At 40.6% G+C, this 13,897-nt stretch overlaps 1 protein-coding gene across 1 annotated transcript in view; it reads right to left on the bottom strand.

Annotated features, from left to right (window-relative positions):
* Positions 1-4,001: 4,001 nt before the first annotated feature.
* The window catches only part of TSHR (thyroid stimulating hormone receptor), a gene marked incomplete at both ends in the record, with an annotated part of 174,172 nt that continues 164,276 nt past the window's right edge, over positions 4,002-13,897 (bottom strand). The window contains 2 exons of the mRNA XM_079700922.1: positions 4,002-5,415; positions 7,567-7,755. Coding sequence (XP_079557048.1) covers positions 4,002-5,415; positions 7,567-7,755 — 1,603 coding nt within the window. The remainder of the gene's footprint in view (positions 5,416-7,566; positions 7,756-13,897) is intronic.

Genomic DNA, 13,897 nt, shown 5'->3' with positions numbered 1-13,897 from the left:
GAAGCCCCTCTCTTTCTCTCTTGATTCACTCTCAAACATTTTAGATCTCCCCTTTACTTTTGGTGTTCTGACATTTTATATGGACTGTTCTACACGTGAGTCTTTTTCACTCACCCCCCGCCCCCTTAGTACTAAGGAGGCACTATGAATCTTTATCAGTTCCAGAAAGTTTCTTTCTTCTGTTGCTCTGGTATTATTACATTTTCTACATTTTCTCTAAAACTCCTATTAGACATATGTTGGACTTTGAGACTAATCCTCTGTATCTTTCAACTTTTGTCAAATATTTCACATCTTTATTTATTTGTTCATTTTGGATTTCCTCTACTTTAACTCCTAGTCCTTCTATTACAGCTCTTGGCTTTGGCAACCCCATTTTAAATTTGCCAAAACTTCTCCTCATTTTTGATTATTACTTTTTAAAAAAATAGTAGCTTCCTATTGTTTTGGGGCCCAGTATTTTCTCAAATTTCTCTGATGTTATCAATTACAAATTTAAAAATAACACTGTGTTTCTGAACTGTCTTTTCTAGGGAAATGTTCTCTTTGTTCAATTTGGTCTTTTTTGGGCTATTGATATGCAGTTCATCTTTCTCAAATGTCTGATAATTATTGTGGTTCATTTTTATTTTTGAATAAAGGATGAGAATGGTTAATGTCAGCTGATGGCATAGATCTTTCTTCCCCAAGATGCCTTTCCCTGACTGGACACTGATGTTGATGCGTCTGTGTCAATGACCAGGCTTCACTTTATGATGTGAGGGCAGGAAGTGGGTAAGTGGGCTAGGTTCCTTGCTTCCTGCCCTCTTCCCCAGACCAGGGACTTAGCCCTATCTACACTGAACATTCACTTTCTTTAAGATAAGTTTCTTGATTTCAACCTGGGGCAAACACCGAATGTGTCAGTTCTTCTAACTAAATGGAGTGAGAGGGAATGGGAGGGGCCAGGTGAGATGGACTGGCAGTTAATTACATAATTAGCCTCTCAGTCCTGTGACCTTCAGGCTTAGGGGTATCTTAGGACTCTGCAAGGAAGAACACATCCTTCCACGGCTACAGCTTTATCCTGTATGTTCTGGGCTGCGGCCTTCTCCACACTAAGTTATCCACCAAATCAAGGCCAGAAACTTTCCATCTTTCAGAAAGTCATCAAAGACTTGGGTGTGTTGTTGGTACCATTTCTCCTGTTCGCAATACAGTTTTGGCTTGATCCCATTTTATATTTTCTCACTGTCATTTCAGTGGAATTTGAAAAAGGAAGATTGATAGATGCCAGAACTCATCCATCACTTTGAGCTGGAACTCTATATCTTTTGAAGTAGAATGTATTGCTACCAAGTTTTTCTTGTCCCTTTAGGTATTCAGAATGAATGAGAATCACACCACTGTGTTATGATACAGTTTTTTCTCCAAAACCTTCAAGCAGTGAGGAGTATTTGTTCTCAAACTGTTATTGTTTTTAATTCTTATGATTCCAGTTTCATCTTCTTGCCCTCACTTTTACTTTATTGCCCCTCTCATGGTGCTGCCTTGTAATAGACTCTCTTTTTCTAATCAGCTGCTTCTGAAATGCAGCAGATTATCCATAGAGCAATAGTCAAACTTTGAGCGTTTCTTGAGAGACAGTCCTTTGAGCAACATGCTTAAATTTTAGGGCATGAATTTTTGTGACATCTGTTGTGACTGACTTGAGGCTGTTTGTCCTCACTGATTTGGGTCTATCTTTAGATAGTTGAAATCTTTAGATAGTTGCCAGATAAAGTGAACTCTGACCAGGTCTTGTAGATTTATTACCTTCATTAGAGCACTATATAAATTCCTAGTGTCAACACCAATCGTTTTTTTTCTTTTAGATGTCATTGCCTCTCAATAAATCATAATTCATTTTACCATGAGTAAATTTTTTCACATAAAGACCATTTACAACCAAGATACAATATTATACTTAAGTTATTAGTAGTCAATAATTTATTTATTAGTATGGATTTATTAGCCAATGTGCCAATTTTTTTCCTGTCTTTAGTATTAACACATATAATAATAACTCTAAAAAAGCTCACAAATTACAAAAAGCACTACTTTAGGACTCAGCATAGTCATTTCATAGGAAGAAGATTTACTTCATGTTGCAAATGCAAATTTTAGCAACAATTCTGTAGAAGTTACTTTTCTAGGACTGTTTCCAAAGCATTATTTCAACTACTCAAAATAAAACACATTATTTATCAGGATGTGGTATTTCAAAATGTTACAGATGAGAAATACATGTCAAAGGTAACACATTTGTTTAATTTCATTAGTTACAAGTGAACTGGTGGATTAGTCATGATTTTAGGTATGTGTAATATTTCTACTAAGACATCTAATCCACGTCTCAATGATAATCAGGAATGGGTATGGCTATTGAGAGATTCCAGGTAACTCAGGGTCACCATCTCTGGGGACCCACTGGGCCCACTTGCCCCACTCCATAGACTTAACACAAGCTTTTAATTCATGCTGTGGTTTTAATGCACAGTGTGGTTCATGAGCACTGAGAAGCAAATGCCATCTCTCTTTGGGATGAAATTAAGGGACTGTCTTGACAGATAACCTGGAGAATACATCTATAGATAAAAATCCTGACCATATTAAGTAAGGGAGCACTGTTAGGGAATAAAGATTTTATGTCCAGTGGTCAAAACAAGGTTGGAAAGAGCTGGCAGTTTCAGAGAGAAGAAACCTCTCTTTAGTACGGTATTGTGGGTCAGAAAAGGCTAAGTAAAGAAACCAATCCCTGAAGACAAGTTAAATGTTTCAAGTGAACCTGCACAGTGAAGTAGTAACTCTAAATAACAAGCATTTGCAAAACCACCCTAACCCTAATTCTATTGTGTTAATATCAATCTGGTTTTGGCCTGATAATTATAGCTGTGTAGATCTAATAATTAGATGAGTGGTTCAGAGCCAACCCAATATGGTCACTCAATAGAATTTCTGGTTCAGACATCATAACCAAAAATGAAACAAAGAAAAAATTTCCTGTGTCATATGCCTAGGCTCCAAAGAGAAGGAGATGGCAGCTCTACAAGATAGGAAAAACAGATTCTGCTTCCTTATTGTTTTTCTTTCTCTTTGTCATGGCAACCTATGTTTTGAGGGAAAGGGATATACATGGAGTTTTAAAACTGGAAGAGATCATCAAGCTCCTTCATTTCTACAGACTTTAGAGGCCCAGTAATTTGCCCAAGATCCAATAGTAAACTAGTGTCCAGCCTGCTTTATTAATCAGTGGGAGATCTAGTGTGCCCTGCTCATAATTCCCACTTGTCACTATTTATAAGTACTTTCTAGAGTTCACATCTTTAATGCCAGAAGACTGGCCAAGAAGAGTAATTCTTAGTTTGCTCAGCCACAACAGCTGAAATCTTGCCAGTTTTTCCAGGCAACAGTTGGGTCACATCAGGTAGATTCTTGTGAAGAGATGATTAAGTTTCAGAGCCTTAAAAAACAACTCAAATCTACACTTTCCCCCTCCTTCATTTGTCAAAAGAGCTGTTCCTTGCATGATGTTCTGCTTGACTTTTCAGTTTCTAGGGACTCATATTCTCTTGGGTTGTATCAGGGAACATGAAGTGGAACTAAACCAACATGGGGCCAGTTTCATCTTGTGGTCACCAACCAAGTCAATAGCATTTGCCATTTGCTGAATCTTTAGTATGAAATGCCATATGAAAGTGAGAAAGCTCAATGTCAACATGGCTCAGTTGATATTTATTAAGCATTTTATACAATGTCATCACTGCACTTAGCATCCAGCAACTCTTCCAGAAAGTATACATTACTTTGATATCACCTGGGATTCAGACATGTCGGTAGCCTCTCTTCCTTCTTGGAGGCAATGATTAGGTTAATGCTGGTCCCTCTCCAGAGCTTAATACTACCTGCAGGTTGGGTCAGCTGTGTGTTGTGTCAGTGGTTGGAATGCACGCTCAAGAAACCAGCCCGAGTCCCCCTACCACTTACAAAACTGTTTGCTTATACTCTTTTGAGATTTGGTCCTGCTTATTTGGGGTTAGATGGGAGTTTTCAAGCAGTTCATAGTTGTCCTGCATGTTGGGGAGACTTTGCCTCATGTCTTGGGTAACCTTTTGGACCTGAATACCGGTGCTGTTCTTTGCAGAAATTCTCTGACCCCGGTATGCCTGAGCCTGACGTTTACAGATACCAAACTTGCTGAGCAGGATAAACACATCCCTCTGGAAGGCTTTGGTGAAAATGGCATAGAGGAATGGATTGGCACAGGAGTTAAGTGGGTAGAAGAGAACCAGCAAGATTTTGGAGTTGGTAACGGTGATGAGAGGCTTGTTCATAAGTGCCGACAGAGCATAGAATGAGATTGGGGCCATACATATGAAGTCAGTGAAGATCAACACAGCCATCCTTTTGGCAATTTTGGTGTCTTTGTCCCCCGGGTTGTACTGGGGATTCCGGACTGTAACGTAGATCTTCACGTAACAGGAGCAGACGATGATAAAGGCTACTATGTTGAGCAACAGGACAAGGATAATATACGCCAGGGCGAGAGGAGTCTCGGTGTCCATGGGCAGGCAGATACTGACCTTAGCGTAGCTGCTTATTCCCACCAAAGGGAGCAGCGCGAGCAAGAAGCAGCAAACCCAGCCCCCAACCATGATGGCGTAGGCGTGCCTGAGGCGGATCTTGCGGTCCAGGCGCATGGCGAAGGTGATGGCGTACCAGCGCTCCAGGGTGATGACTGTCAGTGTGTACACTGACAATTCGCTGGCAAAGACGGTGAAGAAACCAGCTGTGTTGCAGCCAGAGCCTGTCTGCCAGTCGATGGCATGGTTGTAGTACTCAGACTGAGTGTAGAGGTCCACAGAGGCTATGAGGAGCAGGTACATCCCCATGCAGAAGTCTGCGAAGGCTAAGTTGCACATGAGAAAGCGTGGGACAGTCAGTTTGTAGTGGCTCGTGAGGAGGATGACTAGGACAAAGACATTGCCCAGGAGAGCCAGCAGACTAACAAACCACACCACGATTCTCAGGAATTTGTAGCCCATTATGTCTTCACAGGGGTTGAACTCATCCGACCTGGGGGTACACACCATGTCTTCACTGCCCCCACACACAATGTAGTCATAATGGCTGTCAAAGGCCTGTAGGGTCTCTTCCTGGGGGTTTTTGAGCTCTTGGCCAAAACCAATGATCTCATCCTCTTGTTCTTCTAAGAAAACATAATAATGAGAGTTGCTGTGGGTATCCTGGAACTTGGAGTTTTCCCTGTACCCAGCGCTGCCGTCACCCAGATCCTCTTCATATTCTTGGTCGAAGGGACCATTTAAAGCTTTCACAGATTTTCTCTGACGCAGGCTCCGAATACTGCTCTCATTACACATCAAAGACTCAAGGATTCTGCAAGGCAGTAGATATAAGTCACCACTTGCTGAAAACCCTCTAATAGTCCCCACAACACTTAGCAAAATATGCAAACTACTTCGTATGATATACATGATTCTGTGAGATTCTACATGATCTGGTCAGGCCTGTCTCTCCTATGTCATTTCCTATTACCCTCCCCTCTCCAAGTGTGACCACTGACATTGGTCCTTATTTCTCATCTGCAACCAATTCAAGAACAGCAGTGACTTAAAAAAAAAAAAAAAAAAGTATGGATGCTAGAGCCAGTCTGCCTAGGTTAGGATCTGATTCTACTATTTACTGGCTGTTTCATCTTGGGTAGGTCTATAAACATTGGTTTATTCATTTGTAGAATGGGATAGGGAGAGTATCTATTTCATTTTGGATTGTTAAAGGATTAGATGAGTTTATCATTTTGAAGTTCTTACAACAGCACCTGGAACATTGTTAGTGCCATGTATATTTTGGTTACTATTATTATTATTATTCCTCTTCAGAGCTTTAGAATTCCATGTTCCCTTTGCCTGGAAAACTCGTGGCTGCCTCTACTCATTATTCAGTTTTAAACTCAGATTTTCTTTCCTCAGAAGAGGCTTCCTTCGTCTTCTTTAATAAATTGCCTGAGCCTTGTGTTTATTTTCTTCACAGCACTATCTAATATCTTCTTATTTGTTTGCCTGTTTCTTTTCTGATTTCCCATTCTAGAACGTAAACAAAATGCAAGAAGGCTCTTGCTGTGGATAGGACAGTGCCAGGCATATAACAGGTGCTCAATAAATATTTATTGAACAAATGAATAAATGGACACTATTGTGCAGACATGCTTATGGAAGTAAGATTTAGTGTTTCACTAGCTCTCCAGACTGATATCAAAAGGGATTTTTTTTTTTTTTTTGGTCATGCCACGTGGCATGCAGGATCTTAGTTCCTCAACCAGGGATCGAACCAGTGCCCAGTGCAGTGGAAGCACAGAGTCTTAACCCCTGGACCACCAGGGAATTCCCCAAATGGGATTCTTTAACTGGCTTTGGCTGCTGAGCAGATTCATCTATTGAGCTCTGCTTAAAATGCCAGGTGGACTGCCTATTCCAACCTGTTTGGAGGTTGATGAGAAATCTGGACCCTGCCCTCGGGGTCCACTTTAGCCTCCCACCCGTCCCTGGTCCCTTTTCTGCTCAGGGCTGGCTAACATCATCCCCGTACCCCACTCCTAGTTTTCTGCAGCTGTTATGCCCGCATTAGCTTTCTTTGCACAGCTGTTCAACTTTCCTGTTTGCTTCTATCCCCACAGCTAGATCCCAACTTATTTACAACTGCTAGTCTGGGTGCAGGAAGTCAACCCGCAGATACTATATAGAAACCAAGAGGGAGCGAATAAGAGATAAATGAAGAACAGACACAAAAGGGGAAATGATGCAGAGTGAAACTGTAGGTGAAGACAAGATTCGGAGAGAGCGTGGGAGAAAAAGAAGGCCATCCCTCTTTTGCAGCCTCACAAGCAGCCTGTTAATAAAATAATACATATTATGAGAACTTAAATTCCAGGTCATGGTGATAGGTGTTTTCTACTCAGTTTCTCATTTGCTCTTCTCAAAACCTCTGTAAATGGTAGCATTACGATCTCCCTTCACAAAGGCTCAGGAAGTTTAAGTGAGTAGGGTGGGATAACACAGCTAGGAAGTGGCAAAGCTGGGACACAAACCCAGGTGACTACAAAGCCCACACTGTAACCAGGGAGCTGTGACATTTGCAAGGCCTGAACTGACCAGGTAATCCAATTGCTTGTGTTGTTCCTAAGTCTGTCCTCATAGTTGTGGCACCTAATATGGGTTGGGTCTGGAGACCAGAAATCATGTCATGTAACCTCTACAAAATTCTGCATGATCTGGTTATTTCTGCCTCTCCTACATTATCACTTAAAATCCTTCCCTCCCCTGCTGTGATCCAGCAACACAGGCCTTATATCTTATCTGCAACTACTTTCGGTCTGCAGTCACTGTGTCCCATGAACTTCATGTCTCTGATGGATGTTTCCAAATTCTTCTCCTCCTGGTTTTCAAACCACAGAGCTTCTTCCTCAAACCCAGAAATTAATTCAACTTCCACCAAAGCCTTTTGTCACTTATTCCAGACACTGCCACTTACCCTCTGATTTTCTTCTGATTCTTAAAAGCACAGCAGTGGCTCGGATAAGAAAGGTCAGCCCGTGTGAGATGAAGGAAACTCAAGGAAAGTGGGAGTTTCTTTAGAGTCCAAGTGTTTCTTGCTATCAATTCCTTCAGGTGTTCCAGGCCTTTGGATGGCAGGGCAGTAACACTGGTATGAGAGACATCCCTGGGAGGGAGAGAACAGTGATACAGAGAGATGGTGAGCAGCCAGGGCCTTCCAGTTCTTGGCCAGAAAGACAGACAGGCCTGAGATTAATGGGGAGATGACATGATGCTTTCTGCTGTAGAACATGCACTCTGAGTTATTACACACAGCCACTGGTCTAAGGATGGATATTATGCTTCTAAGTTGGTATGTTGCAAGGGACTTCCATTTTTATTGTTTAGAACTCCAGGATCTATCAGTACAAATAATACATAGTTCAGCAGACATTTTGTTTTACCCATTACAATACACACAAACTCTTGGAATCAGAGATGGATGTCAATTTTACTCTGTAAAACTACATCATATAACTACTAAATGGTCTCAAGAGGCAAGAGAAATAAATTTGAAAAGGCTCAGAGGGGCCTAAATTGCTCCCAGTCTCTGTGGGGGCTAGGGTTTTGGGATTGATAAAGTGCTCATCGATATGGATCAATACCAGTATCATGAAAATCTTCTCCTAATGACGCAGAACTTGGGAGTCATAACCAGTTACATGGTGACTTCGTGACTCAGAACAATCTCGCCACAGATTCTTTAGAAGGCTTTAAATGTATTCCGGGAAAGAAAACTCCAGTATTTATATTAACAATTTGAAATGAGATTCAGATTGAGGTGGTGAGGCTGGGGACAGTGTAGACATTAGTGTCAGTTACTAAAGTAGAATTAATTCATGGCTTTTAGTGTGACATTTTCTGCTCTTTTCTCAGTCCCACAGAATCCAGGTTACGTATCTTGCTCCATCATTTTTACTTGTGTTGAGTAACAGCCTGAATAAGACCATAAATATTTAAACTAACATCTCTCTTATTTTATATTTTATCAAATGAATTAAATTGACATTCATTAAATATTCCTTTTTTTAGAATCATATTTTTAATGTTTCATGTAATTAGTAATGACTGATTAGCAAATGAATTCCAATATTTTCAACTTCTCCTCCACATTATTGTAATTGGACTTAGCTGGGATTTACATTCTCAGGGTTCAAGGCTGCTAGAACTTGCTACTTGCTTTTTATAAACAGGAAGCTTGAGTATTAACCCCATTCACTGCAGAACTGTGATTATTGGGGGGAGGGTGTCATGTTCGCTATTTTGTTTTATATTTAATTTAAAAATTCCATATTTCAGCATTTCCCAAACTTGCCTGGGGGTAATAATTACCCTTGGTGCTTGTTACTATATGATCCCCAGGTGATTTTTAACATTAAGCAAGTACATTTGGAAAACTGGCCTAAATGAATAACTTTGTGGTTAGTGAGAGAGTTGAGGAATTAAGCCCAGCTGTGAGGTAAATGAGGCTGGACTTTGCTCTCCTGCCTCATCTTCCTTTGGATGCATCTCTTTCTCTTTTAGCCATGTGTCTTCATAGTGTGGCCATCTTTATGCCTCCGGTTTTCTGGAGGCCACTTACTTGTCTCTTTTCTGTCAATGAAACAAGAGAGTATCTCTTGGCCCCTTTTTTCTGCTTTGCTGTCTGTTGGATACACTGATTGTGTGTATTCATCTGAAAGAGTTTATCTTTCCAAGTAGTACGTTTGCATTTTAATAGATATTTCTTGAGAAAACACTTTAGTAACCATTCCTGTTACTGCATGACAAAATACCCCCAAACTAAACGGCATCAAACAGTAATCTTTTTATTATAAGCATAGTTTTGTGGGCCAGGAATTTGAACAGGGCATGGAGGGGATGGTTTGTGTCTGCTCTGTACTGTCTGGGACTCAGCCGGGAAGACTTGAAGGTTAGGACAGCTCAGTGGCTGGGGGCTGGGATTATCATCAGGCTCCTTCATATCTTCAGGTCTCTGGAGTCTTTGAACATAGATCCAGGTGTGGCAACCCCTCCAGGAACTCGTTAACAATCTTGGGGGGAGGAATTTACTCCCTGATTTGTCTGAGTGTCTGCAATGAGCGTTTCCCAGATAACCTCTAGTTGGGGACAGTGTAGACATTAGTGTCAGTTACTAAAGTAGAATTAATTCATGGCTTTTAGTGTGACATTTTCTGCTCTTTTCTCAGTCCCACAGAATCCTGGTGAGGCTGAATTGGGAAGGCGTTTTTGGAGAATGTGTATAAACTTTGTGATGGAAACATCTGTAACATAATTGGTACTTGGCATATAGTAGGTGTTCAATGTTAATGCCCTCCTTGCCACAGTCTGGAGTTTAAGCTCAAGTCAGAAGCAAGGAACCAAGCAAATACAGCTCCAGCCCAGATCTTGGCTTATATAGTCAACTGCTTATTTGACATTTCCACATGGATTTTTCATAGGCAGCTCCAACTTGACAGATCAATCCCAAATTTAGCTTCTAATCCCCCATCCTGACACCAGCCTGCTCCTCCTCCATTTAATCTAGCATTTGAACTCCAGAAGAGTTCGTATTTTCATCTCTAATGGAAGCTCTCTGGTTCAAGCCAACAGCATCTCTTGCTGTGGTAGTTTTCTTGTCAGCTCTTACTCCCTTCCAGTCCATTCTCCACACAACAGTAGAGTAGTGGTAACATGTGGGTCGAGCAAGGTCATTCTCCTGCTCAAAACCTCGCAGTGACTTCCTAATGTACATGAATAACATCTACTCTTCATACCATGCTTGTCAAGGCCCTGCAGATCTGGCCCTTGCCTTCCTCTTCAACTTCATCTCAGGGCCATAGACTCCTTACAGCCCAAATTAGAATCTATCTGGAGCCATCTCACTCCCCACTGACATGAGCCACTTGATGTAGCTCTAAGTATCCATTAAGCCTACTGCTCCTAAAGTGCTCTGAGGTACGGCCCTCTCCTGATGTAGGCTGCTGCACTGGTGCTACTTCAGCCCTTACAGAATCAAGCAAGGGGAACAACAGCTTCCCCTCCAACTCCCCCTTTTAAAAAATTTAACCTCTGTTGCAGAGATCTACAGTTCTAATCAGACAGCTCTGAGTGTTGCAGAAAGGAAGGTAGGAGCTCCTATACTTCCCAGTGGATGTAGCACTGCCTTTCTTTTCAAAATAACCCAATGGAATGATTCTTCCCTCTAAGCCTACTGGTATTTCTTTATTTCCTGCCCACCAAGTGCCATCTTCCAGGGCTTATGTCCTTGTGGATTCTCTATTGTCCTTGTTCAGTATTCATGCCATGAATGTTTACAGTAAAATGCAATTGAGCTAGACCCCCAATCAGATTTCAGCTCTGCTGTTTATGGGTCTACAGTGTCATGGTTCTCATAACTACCACCTTAGTTTAGGTCTGAATTACATTTCAACTGAGTTTTGCAAAAAGTTCCTGACTTGTCTCCCAGAAAGTATCTACTAATTCTGCCTTCAGACTTAGGACAGGATGTTCTTTCTAAAACTTGGAAAGAACAAGTTTTGTTGCTTTCCAGCTTGGAACCCATGGTTCCTCCAATGTCTACAGTTCACGCTTCTCTAAGTCTCTGCCCTTTCTCCAGCGTGACTCTCTTCCTGAATTCTGTGTTGTCTTCTTTCTTGATTTTCTCCCTCATTTCACTGGAGTACATTTTCTTTCTTTTCTTCCTTCCTTCCTTCTTTCTTTCTTTCTTTCTTTCTTTCTTTCTTTCTTTCTTTCTTTCTTTCTTTCTTTCTTTCTTTCTTTCTTTCTTTTCTTTCTTTTTCTTTTCCCGGCTTACAAGATCTTAGTTCCCTCACCAGGGATTGAACCCATGCCCTCAGTGGTGAAAGTGCAGAGTCCAAACCACTGGACCACCAGGGAATTCCCTGGAGTACATTTCCAAGTAATTTTTTAGAGGTCATATATGCAAGATATTTTCTGAGTCCTTGTATGACTGAAAATGACCTTTTTCCCTACTCTTGTATTCAATTGACACTTTACCTGGCTATAAATTTTAGGTTGCAAATCACTTTTCTTCAGAATTCTAAAGGCTTTACTCTATTGAATTCTAGCATCCAGTGTGGCTTTTGGTAAGTACGATGCCATTCAGGTTCTTATTCTTTGGTCATTTTTTTTTTAACATCTTTATTGGAGTATAATTGCTTTACAATGGTGTGTTAGTTTCTGCTTTATAACAAAGTGAATCAGCTATACATTTACATATATCCCCATATCTCCTCCCTCTTGCGTCTCCCTCCCATCCTCCCTTTCCCACCCCTCTAGGTGGTCACAAAGCACCGAGCTGATCTCCCTGTGCTATGCAGCTGCTTCCCACTAGCTATCTATTTTACATTTGGTAGTGTATATATGTCCATGCCACTCTCTCACTTCATCCCAGCATACCCTTCCCCCTCCCCATGTCCTCAAGTCCATTCTCTACCTCTGTGTCTTTATTCCTGTCCTGCCCCTAGGTTCTTCAGAATCATTTTTCTTTTTTTTTTAGATTCCATATATTCTTTGGTCATTGATGTGATTTTACTTTCTGACAGCTTTTATAGCCTTCTTTCTCTCTCAGCTTTATTGAGATATAATTGACATATATTATGTTCAATGTGTACAACATGATGATTTGAGATATGTATATATTGTGAAATGATTATATGCCCTTCTCTTCCCTGGTGTGAGATTTCATGAAAGTGTGCTTTGATATAGATATAGATCTTTTTTCATTTATTGTGCTGGACACTGGGATGGAGGGGTCCCTTCAATTTGGAGACCTGTGCTCTTCACCTGTAAGACAATTTTTGGTATTGTTCCCAGGATAACTTGTGCCTTGGAATAATGCAATAACTTGAGTTTCTTCCCTGGAATTCCTGGTAAGTGGAAAAGGACCGTCCTGGAACCATCAGACATATCTCCATCTTTTCTTATAATTTTCTGCTATTATTTTTATTGAATCTTCTGGTAAAATTCCTTGACTGTAACTTCCATCTCTTCTATTGAATTAAAAAATGTCCAACTTTATTGAGGTATAATTGACAAATAAAAATTGTATATATTTATGGTGTACAAAGTGCTGTTCTGATACATGTATACACTGTGAAATGATTACCACAATCAAGCTAATTAACATATCCATCACATCACACAGATGTAACTTTTTATGTGTGGTGAGAACACTTCAGATTTACTCTCTTAGCAAATTTCAAGTATGCAATATAGTATTAACTATAGTCACCATGCTGCGTATTAGACAGTCAGAACTTAACACTGCATAACTGAAACTTTGTACCTCTTGACCAACATTTTCCTATTTCCCTCATCCCCCATCCCCTGGCAACCACCATTCTACTGTTACTATGAATTCAACTTTTTTAGAGTCCACATATAAGAGGGATCATGCAGTATTTGTCTTTCTGTGCCTGGCTTTGAATTTTTTAATTTTAGCTTGATGAGAGCTGGGACTCTGCCTGTTCTGTTTATTGCTATATTTTTCATACACAGACTGGTGCTTAGAAGACAGAAGGCTCTGCATATATACTTGTCAAATACATTTTTAAAGAGTGCTTTCCTGTTTTATCTTCCTTTTTTATAGCATGTTTGAGGATGCACACACACAGTTAGTAGCATGAGTTTTCAATTCAGACTATCTGGATTTGTATTTTGGCTTCCCCACTTACTATCAGTTACTTAACTTTTTGTGCCTCAGTTTCCTTATCTTCTTGAACAGTAACTGACAGTGTGTTGTCAATGAATATTAGCCATTATTATCATTACTGTTACAGGGATAAAACGTCTTCTCAGATTTATCTCAGGTCACTAACTGTTGCCTTGTAAAAGTTCTTTTCTGTTCTCTTTAACGTCTTTGGTTCCTCCAGGCTCATTCTCCTCCCCGCCCCCCCCCCACCCATTTGTTTTTCTTGGTTTTGATATTTCATGTTAGAAGCATTCTTTGGCTTGTGTTCCTTGGTGTCACGTTCATGCTGAAGAACGATGCACTGAAAATCTGATAGGGAGCTTGTCTACCAGTAGACTGTGCTTTAGGGCAATTCTGTGGGGAGATGGCCATTATGTTGTTGAACCCTAAAATGCCAATGTGGAGGTCTTTTTTGTTTTAGAGTTTTTCAACTTCTTCAGAAAAAAGACTTCAATCTCCAGCTTAGAGGGGAGGTACGTGGCTGTTGGTGTTTTGCATGAATGGGGTGGAGGATTACCATTTCCAGACAGAGACCTTCAATTAATCCTTTTGTTTTTAGCCCCACATCTCTTGC

Source organism: Hyperoodon ampullatus, assembly GCF_949752795.1.
Source record: "Hyperoodon ampullatus genome assembly, chromosome: 3".
Lineage (NCBI taxonomy): Eukaryota > Metazoa > Chordata > Mammalia > Artiodactyla > Ziphiidae > Hyperoodon > Hyperoodon ampullatus.
Note: the sequence above shows the minus strand (reverse complement) of the source record. Positions and strands in the feature narration are given on the sequence as shown.